Source organism: Mirounga leonina, unplaced genomic scaffold (genome assembly GCF_011800145.1).
Source record: "Mirounga leonina isolate KUSES-001 unplaced genomic scaffold, KU_Mleo_1.0 Mir_168, whole genome shotgun sequence".
NCBI lineage: Eukaryota > Metazoa > Chordata > Mammalia > Carnivora > Phocidae > Mirounga > Mirounga leonina.
Window position 1 is genome coordinate 49,175,954 of NW_023270426.1, and position 19,918 is coordinate 49,195,871.

Below are 19,918 nucleotides of genomic sequence, written 5' to 3' on the forward strand. Positions count from 1 at the left end.
CTCTGCTTTGATGCATTGTGTAAACATGTTTTTCAGAAAACAGGTATGTAGCCTGTCAAACTCTTTATAACATTTGCAAAAGTTGTTGACTGAAAACCCCAAAGGTGTGAAGCAAGCCCCGAGAAACAGGATTATTAATGGAAATGCCAACCGGCTGCAGTAACAGCGTCGCTCCTGGCTGTCGGCTCTGCCATGGCCGGAAGGCTCCAGGGCGAGGCCGGACACGTGACTCCCACAGCTCTACTCACCCGGAGTCGCTGCTCTTGTTTGCTCTCCCCAGCTCACAAGCTTGAAAATTTAATTTTTCAGGTCTGTTTTATTCGAGGAGTATTTTCTAAGAATGTTTTTATTCTTCTCTTTATATATGTTCTATGGTGTTTCCACCAATATATATTCTTTTTACTTTTTAAAAATCATTATGTGGCTTTAAAGAAAGGGAACTGACTAGCATATACTCTCTATTACCTTATATCAGAAAGGTAAATAAAATTTCAATTGGTTTTAAAAAGGTATAAAAGACTTAGAAAAAAGTGTCCTGGTTACAGAACAATCTAACTAAAAACAGTGACTTGCCTAAGTCAGCAAACAAAATAAACACTGCAGGGAAAAGAGCGAATATGTTGATTATGTAACTGGTTCTTAAAACTTCTACAATTAGGTTTATACTGGTTAGTTTCCAAAGGTGTTTCAGTCTGTCTAAGTTGGGCATCAAGATTTGTAAAGGAGCAATGAGATAAAAAGAATTTATTCAGCAGGTGTAATACACCTTATAATCTGATCCCTACTAATCAAGATTGCATGGAAAGAGACATTTTATGTTACAACATGATGATTTTTGCTGTTGTTATTAACTATATCAATTTTTTTCTTGGAGTTAACTACTCTATAAAACAATCAGAAAATCTACTTGAGTTTGAAAGTGGGTTTTTTTTCACTAACTAAACCCCATTGACTGCTTCTTTGCAGAATATAACACTCAAGCCATTTACTTTAAAATAAAGAACTATCAGCCAATGAACTTTGGGATTACACACAGTTTCTCATCAAAAATGCAAAGACACATGTTATTCATATGCTAGTTTATTATTCAGAGATGATTTCATGATGAGCATTGTCAATAACCAATTACAATACCAGGAAATTCACAGAACAAAATTCTGCAGCGATCTTGTTGTTTTTGTATTTAATTCTAAAAAGTGTGCTACCCCAATTTTCAGATACCAAGCTGAGAGGCCATTTAGACTATTTCTAGGCTGATTTTTTGTTTACACTGGGAGGGAGGGTAATTTCCAATGAACTTAAAATACCCAATTCATGTCCATTGTGGTGAAAAAAGAGAAGAGGAGAAGGCCAGAAGAAGTAGCAGGACAGAGAAAATGCCACATGGATTCAAGAGTTGAGAAAACTGACAGTAAAATATATGTTCTTTGGTTAGCAAAGCGAAAAGGGGGCAAGTACTGCATACATGATAGATACACACCAGCATTCTAAAGCAGGAGACAAGAATGTCAAGAGTGTATTCTTCCCCCGCTGCCAGATGGAAGGGCTATTATTATAAATGAAAGGCAGCAGTAGTGGATGCCAGGCACTTTTGTTGTGTGCCAGATTCTGAAGTCCAGATGTAAGCAGGTTACCCCTGGGACAGGACGGGCTTCAGCTCCCGCAGCAGAACAGAACCGATCACGGTTCTCTCAGTGTTGATGATAAGCTGGGCTGTAGAGCCTTCTTTCAGCTCCACTGTGACGAGCATCAACGACCCACTGTGCACAGTTTTAGCTGCAAACCTGAACATAAAAAAAGAGAGGCCTTTTGTCATGAGGGGGGGTGGGGGAAAGGAGACGGCACAGACTCAAATAGGTTTAAAATAATTGTTTTCTCAGTAATTTCTTACAGGTTCCCTACTGCCAAAAACCCAAAGCCAAGCATTCTTCTGAAAAATCAATAAACTGCCCAGCACCATGCTTACCACAGGCAGGTAATTTTAGTGCATTGTTAGATCGGAACAAGAAAAGGAAGTCTATTTTACTTATTAGTTTGGACAAGAGGTATATGTGAATAATTCTCCATTAATATATATTTGGGAATCATTCATTTGATATTTAACATTTCACCATGCATGGGGCCATTTAAAATAAACCACTGTATTTTTATTTTTAAAACATATTAAGAAAAGTTACTTTTGTCAAAGAGCTTGAAATTTTAATTCCTCATATGTGAAAATGATTATGCAAGAAATTAGGTAATTTTATGGACATTATAAAACTCATACTGTTTCAAAAATTCATGCATGCATGTTAAAATATTCAAATTCAATCTCTAATGTTGATGATGACATGTAACAAAATCACAGGACAGCCAGGTACAACACCATACACCCTCTTTTTAGATTTTTTTTAACGTTCAGGATGTTAGATACTTCTTTTTGCTTTAGAATAGAGGAAACTTGAAGTCTAAGGCTCCATTACTAAATTCCAAGACATGAAGAATCTACTAATTACATGGAATTAAAAGCAAAACTAGCCTTTTAAGCACTGCAATTGACTGAAAAGCTGTTGGAGGCACAATGAACTTCTGTCAATCCTGCTAATTCATTCTGCACGCACAGTTGAGCCCTAGAGACGTTAAGGAAGAGGACGGTACCCTCCTAGGCCTCCATTTTCCACATGGAGCATGTTCCACACATTTTGGGGAGGGGGAGGGGATTCGATTGCAGGGATGACTGGAGAAAAACAAAGTTGCCGCACATGAGCTTTTGAAAACACTAACAAGTGTAGAGCAGGTCTGTGACCTGCTGTGACCCCACTTTGCAGGGCCAATCCCCTTTCCCCTTTCTGTATGACACGTGTCTGAATCTGAGCCATCTGCCTCAATTTGCGCAACATCTTCAGCCACAATGGCACCCAGTTAGCCCTGACAACAGCTCACAATACATAAAAATAAAACGGCCGCGCTGACAGCACGCTGCGGACTATTCAAGAGCAAACCAACTGGTCAGTGTCTCATGTCTGACAATTAGCATGGGCCTTGCGCAGAGCCCGTGGTGTCCTCAGGGATCTGTTTAATTACCATCAACATAAAAGAGGGAGTTTATCAGGAGACACTCAGAAAAACTTCACTCCCAACTTAATTAAAATATTAGCCACTTAAGCAGGAAGCAGATTCTCTTTAAATGAAAAGTAATTTCTTTTTTGAGTTTTAAAAAAATGACATCAAGATCTTATAACACATTCGATTCTTTTTTTCCCAAAACCCAACAAGCCATTTTTGACCCAAACAGAATCATGAAAATCAGTCTCCCAACGATAATCAGAATAATGACTCAAAAGCAAAACAAACATGCTAATTTTATGTAATTCAAAATATTATCAACACTTTCAGGTTGCATCTTAAAATGTGAGCTGGTGGGTTGTTGATAAAGTATGTTAGAAGCCTTCCCAGTCATTTATTTGTGTTATTTTCTACAAACATGGAAAGCTACTCTCTCCAAACACACTGAAGACTGGTAAGGAGTCCGACAGAGCAGTTTTTCTACTTGAGAGAAGCAACTGTAAGTAACCAGTTTAGGAAGAGAAATCATACCAGTGTTTTTAAAGAGATTTTGTAAAGCTCTCATACTATACACATCTGTGTGCTCTTCAGATGTCCACAAAAGACATAAGGAAATGCGTATCTAATTCCATCTTCTACAGAACACAAATATCACCAGCCCCCAGAGGTCCCTCTTTCCTATCACCCCTTACAAGTTTATGCATTTCTTTTGCCCACATTTTTGAGGTTCTTCTGCTTCATAGGAGAATCCTGTTTCTGTATTTCTGTTAAACCTTGTCTGTATGTTAAACCAAATGATACTATGTGGCACTACTGTCCTACTCATTTATGTAACTTTTCTCCCCCACAGATTCGGTCATCACCAAATCTTCATTCAACACATATTTGAACAGAGGTCCCTATTTCTGACAGGGTTATAATTATGTAAACAATAGTCTTATTAGTCCCTTTATTTACTTAACACTTGTGCCTTGGGACTGCAGAGAAGGAGATTATGTCTGAATAGGGACACAAAAGCACTTGAATTTCAGGGTTGCACAGCCCCAAGGCACATTTTATCTCTTTTCTATTAAAAACTTAGAGTTGATGGTACAATAATATAAACTCAGCAGAGACAAACGTCAGTTTTGACGTCAGTATGTTTACAGAGATTAAAATTAGTGTCTTGTACATGTTTTTGAAATCCTATTACCACAAAATTCTCAATACTATAAAGAATAGGGGAATGAAAGAAAAGGTCTTTGCTTACACTACAGTGGAAACATGCTAAGCAAATCATCCTAGCAATAATATGTTAGCTGGTGTAAAAGCTACTGCCTTTAACTAGGTCTCTCTGTGCTAGTGGGCACAAATGGTAAAAGCCATGTTTTAAAGCAGAAGACTAGAAGATCAGATGTTCTGACATTCTCATTTCACAGTTCAAAAAGGATGTATTTAATTGGAACACAGCATGATTACAACTGGTTTGTTTTGGTCCATGAAAAGCAAAGCCACCCCCCAAAATTTATTAATCGCTTAATGCCCGAACAGGATATGCTTTAAAAATACACCGAAAGACAGTTATGGAAAGAACACCAATTAATAAATAACACACAGCTAGCTTTTGGATATAAGAAATATTGATTATAAAGAGAGCTTGGGTCAAACACTTCTATGCTAAATTTAATGGCTGACAGCAGAACCTCTGTACTTGACCTCAAACGAAGATGAAGACTGTGACCAAACTTTTTCAGAAGGTATGTGAAGTTTCTGGATCACCACAGCCATCATTGCAACTGCCATTTATTAAGTGCTTTGTGTCACGGGCACTCATTTGATTCTTCGAGGCAGATCACCTTATAGATGAGGGAACTGAGGCCCACAGAAGTTGAGAAACTTGCTCATGGGCACACAGCTAGTGAATGGTTGAGCAGGAATCTGAACCCAAATATTCTGATTCTGGATTATACACATTCTCAAATATGCAAAATGCACTGATAAATTAAGGTTTTTCTTATTTACCTAATATGTATATAATCTACTACTGTTCCAAAAGCTTGAAGAGGGAAGATTTTTCCCTTCAAAATTGTGAACTTGAATTTGCACCATTATGGAATTCAAAGCATCCTGACTTGGTGCTTTATCATAATCACTTTTTAACTTCTGCTTTTAAAGATTTAAAAAATTTTAAACACCCCCCCACCTCCCACGCCCTCAAAAGACACACTGGCAATGAAAAATATAAAACCTTCCTGAATGGGGCTGTAACACAGGGAGGGACTTCTGGGAGGCCAACCAACCTCGAACACCAGTAACAACACAAATGAGAACAAATAAGAGGATGACAGTTAAAGATGTATTGCCTATGTATGACGGGCTCCATATTATTAAAAGGATACCATCTAGGTATTTTTCATAATTTTTCATTTTTCATTCCACCACCAAACACTGGCTGTTTGTAATCACCAACTGAGAAGGTAAAACTGTTTAGATATATCTGTATTTCATTTCATTACATGTTTTTTGTCTATTATCTCTAGCAATTGACATTTAATTTTTGAAGCTTGTAAGAATTCTCAAGATTAAAGAAAAAGACAAAATAAGCTGCTTGCCAAACCTAAATGAAGATACTACTTTTCTAAAAAAGTTAATTTGTCTTAACTACTGACAGAATTATGAAAAAAGCGCAGGTAACAACAAATTTGTATAAATTTACTGTCTACAATACCTGGCCTTATTCCCTCATGCACTTAAACCACACTTTTTTTTTAGATTTATGAGAAGCTGGCTATGGACCATATATGTTCTTTGTCAGAAGGAAAAGAAATTCTACAACTCAATTGTTTGAATAACTGCAATGTTAACAGGACAACATGAATTAAAAAGTATTTATCTGAGAGACTGTATCAATCTCCAGGGTATTCACAAACATAAAAATTTTAAGTAGAATCATATTTGCTACATTTAATGCAACAGCTCTAAGACATGCTTTTTCTTCTCTTGGATAGTCTTCCTGGTTTCTGATTTTTCTATTCTGAGTTCAATTTTCTCATGTTTTCTGTTCTACTGGTTACCAAAAGCTGTGACAATGGCCCACTCAGGCTAAAACTTTTTTTTTCCCCTACTCTGTACATGAAGCCTTCAATTACTGCCTGCTGAAGCAGACAGAATCCTATTAGTAAGAAAGACGATCACAAGATGCAGTGCCCTGCCCTAGCCGTATAAAAATAATTAGTCCAAAGTTGACAAATGTGTAATGAAGTTGCACAATCATTATATGTAAGAAATACTGGTTTGAATAACCATCCTAACATCAAATACCAAAGCATGATGATTTGGAGCATTGTTTTCCAAAAAATTTAAAATGATAAGTCCTTATTACTTTGAGTTAATACAGAACACTTTAAACAGAGAATTTGTAAGTTGTAAAAAATTCCATTTTGTTGACTATAAAATTGTATTTTAAAGTTAAACCCATTACCTAATAGAATTAATACCGAGGGGGAAAAATTACATGTGATTCAAGTTTAGGGAATTTGTCCAAAGCAATGTATTTTTCCCTATTATTTTAAAAAAATCAGCCAGCAATATTATAGTATTTTCCTTTAACAATCTAATGAGAAGAGGTAAAAAAAAAAATGAGCCACCATTGTAACTTAAGACTCTCTGTATTCTGTTCTAATCTTTAAACATGGTATAAAAAATGATTCTCCACACTATCTTGTCAATGACGCATTCTCTTTCTTTATACAGGAAAGCTAAATAAATCTCTTAAGTGCACTTTCTCAAAGAAGACATGAAATATTCCAGTTATTCCAAAGCATTTTTGGTTTGTCTATTTGGTGGGGGTGGGATGGGATGGGCCTTAACAGAAAACCAAATAGTAAAACAAATAAATTCCTACCCCATTCTCTTTGATTCCTTATAAAACTGTCAACCCCAAAAGAAAATCATCAAGAATACCTCTCTTTCATTTCTACATGAAAACAGTTACATGTATTCCTATTAGTAAAACTGTTGCATTACAGAATATTACCTCACAAATGGTGGAATTAAAACTTAAATAAAGAATGCTTTAAAGCAAAATCATCTGTGTAGTTTGGTTAGCTCTGAAATATCCAAATATGCTTTCCGTGTAAAAATTAACTGAGGCCTACATTTGTTTTTCAATGAAATGCTACTCACAGAGCCTGCAGAGATCAAAGCCACAGATAAAAAAGCAGTGCTGCCCTCTAGTGGACAATCTTCAACCTGAGCAAGAACTCTGATTTCTAAATAGGTTCCACAAATCTTTAGTCCTGTTTGAGATTCCAAATTTGTTATACAGGAGGTAAGACCAAAGCCTGGTATCTTTATACTAACAACTGTTTACAAAAAATTTTGTTTTAATACAGCTGAAGTATGGTTACTATAGTTTCAGGGCTTATAAAATTAGGGCACCAAGATACTTGTTTTCTATTATGGTCCTTCAAAATTACCTGGTATTTAAATATTTCAGTTACTAGGGAAAAATAAATAAAACAACAAACAAAAACAATAACCCAAAGGTTGAGCAACCTAAGAACAGAAGAAAGGGAAATATCAAAGACCCCACCAAGAAGTGACTATGCCATTCATGTTTGTAACCCTAGCACTAAGAAAATCTGTCACAAGTCATCAAAAGATACTGAAAGAAGGACTTACACAGCATAGACATCTTATGATGGAAATGGTAGTATATACCAGTATTTCTCCTACTAATAACATTAAACATGTATGTCAAGAACAGTGATTCACTGGATGAGCTGAAGGCCTAGAAATGAAACAAGTTGTTCTTTACATGTACTTCAATTAAATAAAAAGATTATTGATTTTAAACCTGAAACAAATATACTGTCTTTAAATATGTTGGTAAATTAAAAAGTTGACTGCCAGGTTGCCATGAATACACTGTTCTATCCACAGCACCAGATTTTCCTAATACTTAAGGACCTAAGTAACAATAGTAAAACAACGTTCATTCTATTAAGACTGTAATTATTCACAAGTTGCACATATTCAGAATTTGCAAATTCAAAAAGTGACACAGTAAACAAGATCCAAACACAGTTTAAGATACATGGGGCGGGGAAAGGACTGTAAGTATTGAATACAAGTTAATAATGAAAACTGTTTTGGGTCTTATTGAATAAGCTAAGAGCTAAAACAGAATCATGGCAGAAACAAGGCTTTCTGTTTTTACTCAAATTATCACATTTTCCCCCTCACAGGGTCAATTTGCTGTTCTTGAAAGGGCAAGATTGAGTAGGCAGTATGACTCTGTTTAACAACACCACTGTTATTTAATGTCAGAATTCCAGAAACTGGGTTAAAATGTGAAATGGTTGGGACTGCTGAAAGACAAACTTTTACTTGTGGTCTGAGACTGTTTCACAGACAGGTCTGTAATACACTCATATAATTAACAATATACTCTTGCTGGAGGACAATGGCGTGGCTATAAGAAAAAACCGAATCAAACACCTCTGTCTATTAGCATCTCTTAATAACTAATGTGTAAAAAGGAAATGCATGAACAGGAAAGATATACTTTAACATGTGTCATGTAGCTGTCATTAACTCTTGATAATATAAGGCAGCCTCAAACTGTGAACTCTGGAACATTATCGGCCTTCGAACCGCCTGGACCGCTGGCTAAAATGCAGACTCCTGGGCCATACCCCAGATGTACCACATCTGAGTCCCTGGGTGTAGGTCCCAGGAATCTGAGTTTTACACAACCCTCCACAGGATTCTTTTGTACAGAAAAACCTAAGATTCTGGAGCTACAGATTTTTAGCTTTCTGCTTTTTGCTCACTGTACATTAGTACCTTTATGAGAGGACAAACAATGTAATAAAAGAAAATGCACCATGGTCTCTACATTGTTGAATACAAACCTCCAGTCATAAACCCTTACTTGATTTCTTTCTCAGAGGAACACAAGAAATTTTTCCTGGCCCTGGATGTACCTAAGATTCCCATTGCTAGTCTCTCTAATTCTCTTCCCCTAAACACACTAAATATTGACATTTTCCCTTTGCAGTCCATTCATATACTGGTTTACTATTGTTCACTATGCCCTTTGTGTGTACTTCATTTATATACTGGTTTATTAGTACTGTCTTAATAATATGCTTTAAGACTTTTACAACACATAAAACATACAACATGTTTTAATATGAATAGCTAACACAGGACATGAAGATATTCAGCTCCATGGTTAATAAACACTTTTTTGATGACTTTTTAAATTCTCATTTCTGTATTACCCCTTATCATGTGGTAACTGTAATATGGAAAATAGCAGGTTGCCATAATGACCATAACTCTAGATCTCAATGGGATGGTTTTGTTCTCAAAGAGCAGCCTTTTCAATCACCAAGCAAGTAAAAGAGAAATGAAAATAAAGTTGTCTTTCAATAGTATACTGGTTGGCTTTCTGAGACTACTGCTCATTTAGAAAATCAAAACTAAATGTCATATAATCTAACAGTAGATATGCTTTCTTACTGATCTTGAAAAGCAGTTAATTACTTAAGAAACGTTCCTGGTTTTTAAATGAATTCCATAAAACTTGTGCTCCTTTAATTGACTTTTTTTTTTTTTTTTAAGATTTTATTTATTTATTTGACAGAGAGAGACAGCCAGAGAGGGAACACAAGCAGGGGGAGTGGGAAAGCGAGAAGGAGGCTTCCGCTGAGCAGGGAGCCTGATGCAGGGCTCGATCCCAGGACCCTGAGATCGTGACCTGAGCTGAAGGTAGTTGCTTAACCAACTGAGCCACCCAGGAGCCCCTAATTGACTTTTTCTTAACGGAGGCCATTCTCTGTTGTTATGTAGGAACCATTTTCTGCTATGTATTCAATTAAAATGTCTACACTATTACGCACTTCTATATATTAATGAAGATTCCGTTTTTCTTAGATAATTCTTATATTAACTATTTTTTAACCTGGCATTTAATGTAAAAACTACTCAAATTTTAAGAGTAGTGGGAATAAATTATTCCAAAATTAAGACAGTGGAAACTTTATTCATTGAATGGTAGAATACTCTGATGCTTACTGAAAACTCCTCTCAGAAATAAAAGATCCTGAAAAATTAAATAGAAGATAGCCTAGCAAGAATAATTTGTTGTACTGAGATTTTTAATATCTTAAAATACTAATATTCAAAATGCTTTTCACACTTGTTTTTTTTAAAGTAATCTTAAATCAATTACCATTATATATAAATACAAGAATGACTTTGGTCCTAGTCTTCATCAACTCAAAAAGCAACTGTCACAGAAGTATAAAGAACTCAAAAAGTTCAAAGGGATTTCAATTTTGTTCCTGGCAATTAAATAACATAAGTTTAGATATATAAACTCATTAATTCCAGAGGATAATATGATACCGAACACTACAGTTAACAACATGAGTACAACTCAATGAAGTGATAAACTGCTCATTTCTGTTATTATAATGTAAACAGTAATTACTATTTCATTTTAAATGACATTAAGAAAGGCATTGGTACAGATTTTACTAATAATTGTTCATTTTTGTTTTAACTGTTACTGAATATAAAAGAATGACCAAAAATGTTACATATGCAGGATGAGAATTTTTAACAATTTCTGTATGAAAAATACAAGTAACCCAGGTCTTTATTACCTAGAAGCTTTCTGAAATTTAGAACATTAATACAGCCATACTTTAACTATGAGAGCAAATGCAAACATTTTCAATTATATCTAATGAGACTTGTGAGGCAAATTAAGACAGCACAACCTAATCTTAATTATAGATAGGCATGTTTTTCACTTTTGACTCTCTAGTAACTTGGGCTCCTCCCCCAAGTTACAGAGCCAAACACCAGCTGGATTAGAGAAGTGTCAAGACACTGTATATGTCTATAAGGACCATAAACATTAAGTTTGAGGGCAATCTCTGCATTCTAAAGCCAAATATAAACAGTTCTTAGTTGTGTGTCTCCCCTGCATTAGCACAGATAATTGAGAATTGACTATAATTTAATCACTTGAACAGACATTAGGTTCCAAACCACCAAGACAAGTTACAGGCAAATGTCGCTCTAATAAAAATTACAGAACTGTGCTAAGTGTCTTTCTTAGTCTATTTCCCAATAAGAAGGGAGCTTTTATATTAGCTGGCTTTGAGAAGGCAGTTTGGCTGTTTTCTTCTAAGAAACAAAAATCTGGAAAGCTGCCATTGCTTTCAGAAAAGTTAACTCACATATAAAACAAAACAAAAAATAAATCAGAAGTTCCAACATAAACAAGGGTTACCATATGTCTTTCTGTACATCACAGAATTACATTACAGAATTACAGGACTGAAGTATTGTTGGATACTAGATGTACCAGGTAAAATTTCAGATTGTATAAGCTAAAAGTTACAGCTGACATATGACATTTTGGTGTTTTAGGAATTTCAATAATTCAAAATATCCATAAATAAAACAAAGAACTTCTGCTAGAGAAAATCACCCAGGAAAGTAAAAAGAAGTATTTAAAGCAGAAAACAATTAAAACAGGAAAACTCAGAACCAAAATATTTTCATTGAAAAGCCTTCTGTTAACTTTTTCCCCTACTGAACAACAATAACGGGTAAGTTGTATTTCCATGGTGGCACCAGAACAATGACCTAATACCCATTTTATTATTTTGTCATCACCCTATGTGAGATAGATACGGCTTGTCAGAAATTAAGAAATGGAAGCATCAGACCTCTTAAATTACAACTTAACTAAGGACCTTTCTCTAAAAACAAAACAAAACCAAAAAAGATAGGGTAAATTTGTTGTTGTTGTTGTTGTTTTAAGATTTTATTTATTTGCGAGAGAGAGAATGAGAGACAGAGAGCATGAGAGGGAGGAGGGTCAGAGGGAGAAGCAGACTCCCTGCTGAGCAGGGAGCCCGATGCGGGACTCGATCCCGGGACTCCGGGATCATGACCTGAGCCGAAGGCAGTCGCTTAACCAACTGAGCCACCCAGGCGCCCCGGTAAATTTGTTTTTTAATTAGCACATGCAGTTTTCATTCTGTCACAATTAGTAGATGATATTAGGCAACTACAAATAATGGCAGATCAAGACTTGAACTCAGCTCTTCTGAGGCCAAGACCAATGTTGTTCCACAGATAAGACAGAATTTCATTTCAATACCCCTTCTTTTCCTTGCCACCCCTTTCTAAATAGATGAAGATCTTAAAGCCCACAAGAAGTTATAACTTGTCTCAAATTACCAAGCCCAATAATGGCAGAGATAAATCTAAAATTCAAATAAACTGTAACACTCTTTATAAGGGGGCTCTCCTACCCCTGTATCAATTTGAAAAAAAAAAATTTAAGATTTTATTTTTAAGTAATCTCTACACCCAATGTAGGGCTCAAACTTACAACCCTGAGATCAAGAGTTGCCTGTTCTAGCAACTGAGCCAGGCCAGGCACCCACCAAAAAAGTTTTTTTTTCAAAAAATTTTAAGGTCTGAAGGCATTCTTTTTGATTTTAAATTTATTTTCCATACACATGGATAAAGGCAGAAGTATGCCATTGGCAGTGGAATGGCAGAGGAAATAAAGATGGAATTAATGAATTCCTTTAAGCTCACAGAGGACTAAGTTACAAATGCATGCTTGTTTACTTTTTTTACATTTTGTCTTTACTTTACTTTCATTTCAAGCCACTGGCACCCAGAAGATCACAAAGAGGGCAACGATATTAATCTCATTTTCTGCTACCTTTAAGGACAAATGACTTGGATCTCACGCTTTACGTGCTCGGTGGTGAAGATAGATTTGGTCTAAGAAACAGAAGCTGCATTTGGCCCTATGCTGGTTTTCTAGTAGCTCCTTATAAATGGGAGCAGTCTCAAGGGAGCTGTAAAAAGGAACTCTGTATATGGTACCCAAACTTCCTCTTTCAAATAAAAAAAGTCCAACTGCACTACTTTATGAAACAGTTCTTCCTGGAAATCCACTGAATCTGGTGAAATAGGATAAGTTCTCAACCATAGCTCACAAACGGTACCTTTACAAATCACCAAGCTATTATAAAATACAAGTACACTGTCTGTCCTTCAGGACAGTCCATGCTAGTGTCCATGCTAAGGATTGCATAAATAGGGAAGAGAGCCTTAACACAAACCAATCAATCAAATATCTCATCAGAAACAAAGGGAGGGGGGTAGATACAGTGTTTTGAAGGAAAACTATGAAGTGAAAATTATATATTTATACATATCTATTATACATATATACACACAAGTTATCTCCACATCACATGTTGGTGAACCTACCTGTGTATATTATCTTGGCCAGAAGGGACTACACCTACATTGGCTACATTTACAACCTTCTGAAGGATCACGGAGGGAGTGAAATTCTGTGGTGCAGCAATGATTACAGTAGAAGTTTCATTCATTCCTGTTAGCATTCCTGTAAGAGCAAAAGAAGGCTCCCTTTTACTAATTTATGAAAATTACATTAAAAATTTCAAGTTCATAGCCAAAATTTTAAAACTTTTTTCATATAAAAACCCCATTCCAGAACATAATTTTCAAGATAATTATCAAAGAATTAAAATAACTGCAAATGTTACAAAAATTTTTAAATCCTTACTGTGTAGGAAAATGTGTAAAAATGCAGTGGAACATAACTCTTAATAAATCTGATTTTCAATACTATAAGATAAACATGTAGAATCACAAAGATTCTATTTAATTTCAGTCCCTTTAAAATATAATCATTTGGACTACGTCAACTATTTATGCTTTTACTTGTTAATATTTTTTTTCCTCTCCTTTTCATTCAGAGATCTCTCTTGCCAAATGCTGCCTAAGAACAAGTCAAAGTGAGCTGAAATAACCAGCAACATTACCTGATGAATGGCCTCAACTGATGGATCAAAATTATCTTAGCAATGACTGAAAGTCACTGAACAGTTACAGGGTTCTACAAAATGCACAAGTATCTAAGTAGCTATATTATATTTATACCTAAATATAATAGTATTTGTCTAGTGAATAGGACTATACAGTTAATTATAAAAACACCAACTGAAATTTCTGAAGCAAAACATTTGGAAACAAAGGGAAAAATGTGAATGGAAAAACCTTAAATTCCAGAGACATTTTAAAGAAATACTTAGGAAAAAAATAAAGTTAAGGAAAATTATGAACAAAAACCATACAGTTAACAAATTCAGTAACATGCCAAACCCTTGGAACAAATACTGAAATTTAGTACCGAGGTTAAAAAAACCCAAAATAATTATAATAAATGACATCTACCTGGATCTGTGATATAAGTCATCGACATCTAATGGTATCTAGTAGAAATGATAATCTTTTGAGACATTTGATATGTGCACAACCGTTTACAAAATTTATAAAAATGGTTGAATTTGATTTTATGTTTTCAAAAGGCCCTGAACCTTCAGGGCTGTGTACTTAATTTAGTTATTTATTGCAAACGCAACCTGAAATTTAAAAGAATCCCTATGATTAGCAGCACAAAGATTCGAAAACCCAATACTGTAAAAAGACTTAGCTAGCTTTTAACAAAGAGCAGGTTTTACTAACCACTTTCAAACTATGTTCTGTCTCAGACTGGTTAACTTCAGTATTAGGCAAAAGCTTTAAAAACTACACAAGCAGTCAAACACTGCTTTTAAGTAAAGCACAGTGGCTGCTGACATAACACTGTTGAGAGATGTGTGTACTCATTTAGGATTTAAACCTTCTCCATTAAGCTCTATTGAAGAGCAACTGCTGAATAAATGAATGCAACTATGTTTATGTTAAAAGCCTGTTTCCCGCAGCATGTAATTAAAGGAAATGTTGTACAAAGCCAGTACTTTTGTCAAGCTCCTGTAAATGGAAAGATGGATAGCACTCAGAGAAGTGAATGCATTGCTTCATATTTAACCTTAACACTCTTGTCATTAATGGTTTGTCTAACTTGGTCTATAAAAGACAAGGTACTGCTCCATTGAAGTAAAATTTAAAAAATCAACTAAACCATGCTTTTCAGAACAGAAGATTCATTATCGTCAGCTAATGTATTGGCATAAAGCAAAGTAACATCCTATCAAGTAAGGCACACATTCAATCTGCCTTCCCACCCCCCTTTATTTTTAACTCATGCTGTTTTATTGTTATAGGCAATTTGTACCACTCAGCATGACAGTGTAAACTGAATCAAGATTAATTTACATGCAAAAGAACACTTAGGAGAGCAGCATGGTAAGCAAATGTATTGTCTCGATTGCTGAGGTGGAAAAAGAACCTGGAAAGAAAAAAGGTGCTCTAATTAAGGGGCATCAAATATGATTGCTTGTGGTAGTTAAGGGCCAGAAAATAGTAAATGTCTGACCATTTAAAGAATTAGCATCTTGCTAGCTAGGAAACCATAAGATGGATGCATAAATCATAATAAAATTAAGTAAACATTCTAGGTTTCTTAAACCAGAGATTTTTCTAAATGAAAATATATCAGGAATTCTCAAATTAACGAGAAAGAAAAATATGCCAAGGTATCATTAAAAGTTTCTCCTACAAAAAAAACAGACTTTAGATACCATATAGGCTGCTCACATTTAATTAATAAAGGTAAAGTTACCAGGAAAATATTTTGAAATTGTCTGACCATAGAATTTGTTGCTTCATTAGAATTTATCTAAATTTTAGAGAGGCAGGGGGACAGAGTACTTAATTTAGGTTAATCAGCTGTACTTAACTGCTAAAATGTAAATCAAATAATATAAGAAAATAAAATTAAAAATTTCTAAGTTTTAGATTTCTAATTTAACATAAGAAGAACATGAGTAAGAGGAGGCAGTTTGGAATGAACAGTTGGCTTACATCTCTTATAATAATTAAAACTGCCTTAAGAAACCGAATTTTTTTTGAGAGGATCTCATATTATTTACAGTACCAAAATAATTCTACAGCTAGATCATTAACTAATTCTGCAATGCTCAAAACTCAATGAAAAAAAATCTGCTCTGGTTTAAAGTTCTTAAGATGAGTATTATAGGTAACTTCACTATCTAGGATAAACCAGTCTTTCTTTTAACACTGTGACCACCAACCTTATAAACATGCATGTTTAGCCATGGAACTCTAAATGCAACAATCGAGAAAAAATGATAGATCAGGCTGCATATCAGAAATAAAACCCTTTTCGCTTTAAAATAGGTTAATATGGGGCGCCTGGGTGGCTCAGTTGGTTAAGCGACTGCCTTCGGCTCAGGTCATGATCCTGGAGTCCCTGGATCGAGTCCCGCATCGGGCTCCCTGCTCGGCAGGGAGTCTGCTTCTCCCTCTGACCCTCCTCCCTCTCATGCTGTCTCTCATTCTCTCTAGCAAATAAATAAAATCTTAAAAAAAAAAAAATTAAAAAAAATAAAAAAATAAAATAGGTTAATATGCACAATGTGTTAGATGCACTCTTATTTAATACTGTACAAACTTTTAATTATGTACATCTTTAGTATAAAAATAAAATATTCCTTATATTTATGATTTTTCCAGTTAAACCCTAATTAATGCATTTCTTGAGCCTTAAAATATATGCCCTGTGAAATGAGGTTTTAAGTGTCTCAGTTCATTTTATTTAAAGTAGAAAAATTATGTAATGTATGCATGCAATGACACACACAGGTGCTTCTTAAATTTATTGGTATTTTACCATCCAGCAGTTTGCATTGATAAAATCTGAGGAAACGGATGTTTAAGATTTTCAGTTAGTGAGTCCTTTCTAGGTATCATTTGTTGAAATAAGCTAAGCTCTTCCTAGAGTAGTATAAAAACAAATACATGCGTAAAATTCAGAATTGAGACCTCGATTACCAAACCAGCTGAAATCTATAACTAAAAAGATGCTACTGAAAAGACTCTTTAATGCTGTGGTAAATTTGCCAGCATCAAGTCCCGTATCAAAGAATGAATTCAGGAAGACAGAAAGAATGATACAGAAATGCCAAGAGACTTGCAAGGATTTACAAATACTTCATATAAACAAATTTTCAAATAGCTTTATTCAGAGTAGCCTTTCTGCTCTATTAAACATAGCAAACAGCTGCCAGATTTATTCAGACAAATAATCAACAACCATAGAAGTAAAATGGCAGAAGAAAAAGGAATTTTGGCAACAACTCCACAGAGGACCACAGCCACTCTGCAAGTGCACCTCTCTTGGGCGCTCACGGTTCTGTATGGCTAGTCAGGGAAAAAATCCCTCAGTCACAGCAGAGCACAAAACACTTAATCGAAATATCAAGTATTCTAAACCAAAGCTGAGGGATAGAAAAGGTATATGATAATCTGCTGCTTTAGCTGCACTTTTCAAAAAAAGAATATCCCCTTAACAATAAATGTGCCAAAGCCTTATTTGTCACTTATGTGCCACTCACCTGGGTTTGCTGAGCAGGTGTAAAGCAGAGAGGCAGGCTTTAGCCAGCAAAGGGTAAGAATAGCAAATGTAAGCATCAATTCGTCAATAGAAAAATAAAATCATAAAATCACAAAGACGATTTTCTTCTACAGCAATAATCAACTTCCAAGAAAAGCAAATGCAAAGAGGGATTTAGTCATTCTTTTTTATCACTTAAAAATAAGGCAGAAAATAAAAGATCACTATTAATTTACAGTCTTGTATGAAATTTTCTTTGTGAGATTCTTCTACAACAGGGCTTTGGAACACTGTGGATTGCAATGGCTTACAGAAAAAGAAAAAGAAAAAAGAAAAAAAAGATCTTTGGCACTATAATGATGGAGTGCCAAGAAGCATGTGTCTCTCCTTAGGTATAGATATTTGTATGTGCCCAGTACTTTCTGGAAGCATGACAGATAGGATTTAACGACCTCAAGATGAAGGAATCTTTGTATGATAACCTCTCTAGACAGAAAAATAGCCTACTTTCACATAAACTTCCAAAAATTGCTGACTATACCATTTAAATATGCCCTAGTTTTATAGTATCTTTAATTAAACACATCAAGTCATAGTTATTTCCCCTTATTCATATAAGAAAATAAAATTTCTTTTTCTTAGTAGGTATGCTGGACTCTGGGGCAAGCACAACATATTAATACTTCCATTCTGCTGAAAATATTTTCTTTTTAGGTGCATATTTTAAGATATTTCAGCTCTGATACAGCCGGGCAACACAGCATTTCTTCACTATAGAATTAGGTCAATGCTAATAATTAGGACTTTATCTCGAAGAGTGAGGCACTCTAATGTGTACAGGGAGAAATATATTAGTAGGACATGAAAAACAGTTCTGTAGTGAAAGAAAATAACAGAGACATAACATTTATAGTGGTAGAACTTTGGTAAGTCTCAAATCCCTCACATTTTCACTAATACAAAATACATGAGTACATCATTAGGTTGACAAACCCACAACTCCCAAAGTGAGAAGTTAATAAAGAATCAATGTATGATTTTAAAGACATATTAATCAATTTTCAAGTATGCCAGGAATGTAGACAAACATACACTTTTAAGGTTATTTTATAGAAGTAAAGAATTAGTAAAAACTGGAAGATTATTCACATACATCTGCTAATGGCTATGTATATATGGTAATTTATTTTAGAGACCAGACAGAAGAATGAGCACATATTATTTGGGATGTCAATTTCTAGTAAATTGTAGTAATCTCTCACCTTGCTCTTTCTTAAAATCTTTCTCTGACATGGCCACAGGTAAAAGCAGTTCTCCAACAGGTGGCTGAATATTAACACTGAAGCAATCGTCCTTGGTACTAAGAGAAAAACATATCAAAGCTAACTAATGCTTAATAAACATTCTCTTTAATACTATGCAGTTAAATGTAATTAAAGCATATGCCAGCATATACAGTATAAGATTTTGGCTTAACTAGCACAGCTAAAAAGGCTTAAAAATTTTTTCAACACTATTCAACTTTCACAGAGAAATACATCTGCTACATCAATTGGATAACAACTTTTTTTACAGAAATATGTAAATATATCATTTGATGTAGAACTTTTAAAAATGTCATCAAGCATCAAGGATACACATATCCATTACTCCTAAAGGAATGCTTTGTGCAGCTTATAAAGATGTGATATTTTCTCTTTACTTTGTATGTTTAAAGTGTAGAAAATGGAGTGCTTTAGTCTTAAATGGTTAAGATCTCTTTTTAAAAATAATTAGTTTTTAGGGGTGCCTGGGTGGCTCAGTCGGTTAAGTGTCTGCCTTTGGCTCAGGTCATGATGACAGGGTCCTGGGATCGAGCCCCGTGTCGGGCTCTCTCCTCAGTGGGGAGTCTGCTTCTCCCTCTCCTCCTCCCCTGCTTCTGCTCGTTCTCTCTCTCTCTGGAGAGAGAAACTAAATTCAAAAAAACTAAAAATTAGTTTTTAGTAAAAATAAATATAAACAATAAAATGGAGTGACCATACTGTGTTTAGATATGTGCTAATAAAGTAATACTCATCTGCAAACTTGCTTTTTTAAAACAAAAAGTCTCATTTTTTAGTAGTGTTTTTCATTAACATTATTGATCAGCATGTGGTAAAAGTTATTATTTCAAATGACAGGATATGAAGAATTTAGGAAGGGCAACTTTGTACCCATATCAGATAGAGTAATAATACTGAGTGCATTTATTTTAATTTTAGTACAGACATTACTCTCTAAAAAATTATTAAAATTTCTTTAAAATTTTTTAAATTTCTATTCCTTCTTATCAGGAAAGACTCTGTCCCCAAAAGGACTTCTACTTCATGTTAGAACTGCATTTCATGGCCAGTGGAAAGGTGGACAGGGAGATGGGGACTGTGGATAAAAAAATAACAAACATGAGGTTAAGAAACACTTCATAAAAAG

At 34.9% G+C, this 19,918-nt stretch overlaps 1 protein-coding gene across 1 annotated transcript in view; it reads right to left on the minus strand.

Moving 5' to 3' along the window:
* Positions 1–1,040: 1,040 nt before the first annotated feature.
* Positions 1,041–19,918, minus strand: part of AP3B1 (adaptor related protein complex 3 subunit beta 1) — a 263,265-nt gene continuing 244,387 nt past the window's right edge. The window contains exons 25-27 of the mRNA XM_035014705.1: positions 18,733–18,830; positions 13,354–13,492; positions 1,041–1,784 (exon numbers count right to left, since the gene is read on the minus strand). Of these exons, the coding sequence (XP_034870596.1) occupies positions 1,631–1,784; positions 13,354–13,492; positions 18,733–18,830 (391 nt within the window). The 3' untranslated portion in view covers positions 1,041–1,630. The remainder of the gene's footprint in view (positions 1,785–13,353; positions 13,493–18,732; positions 18,831–19,918) is intronic.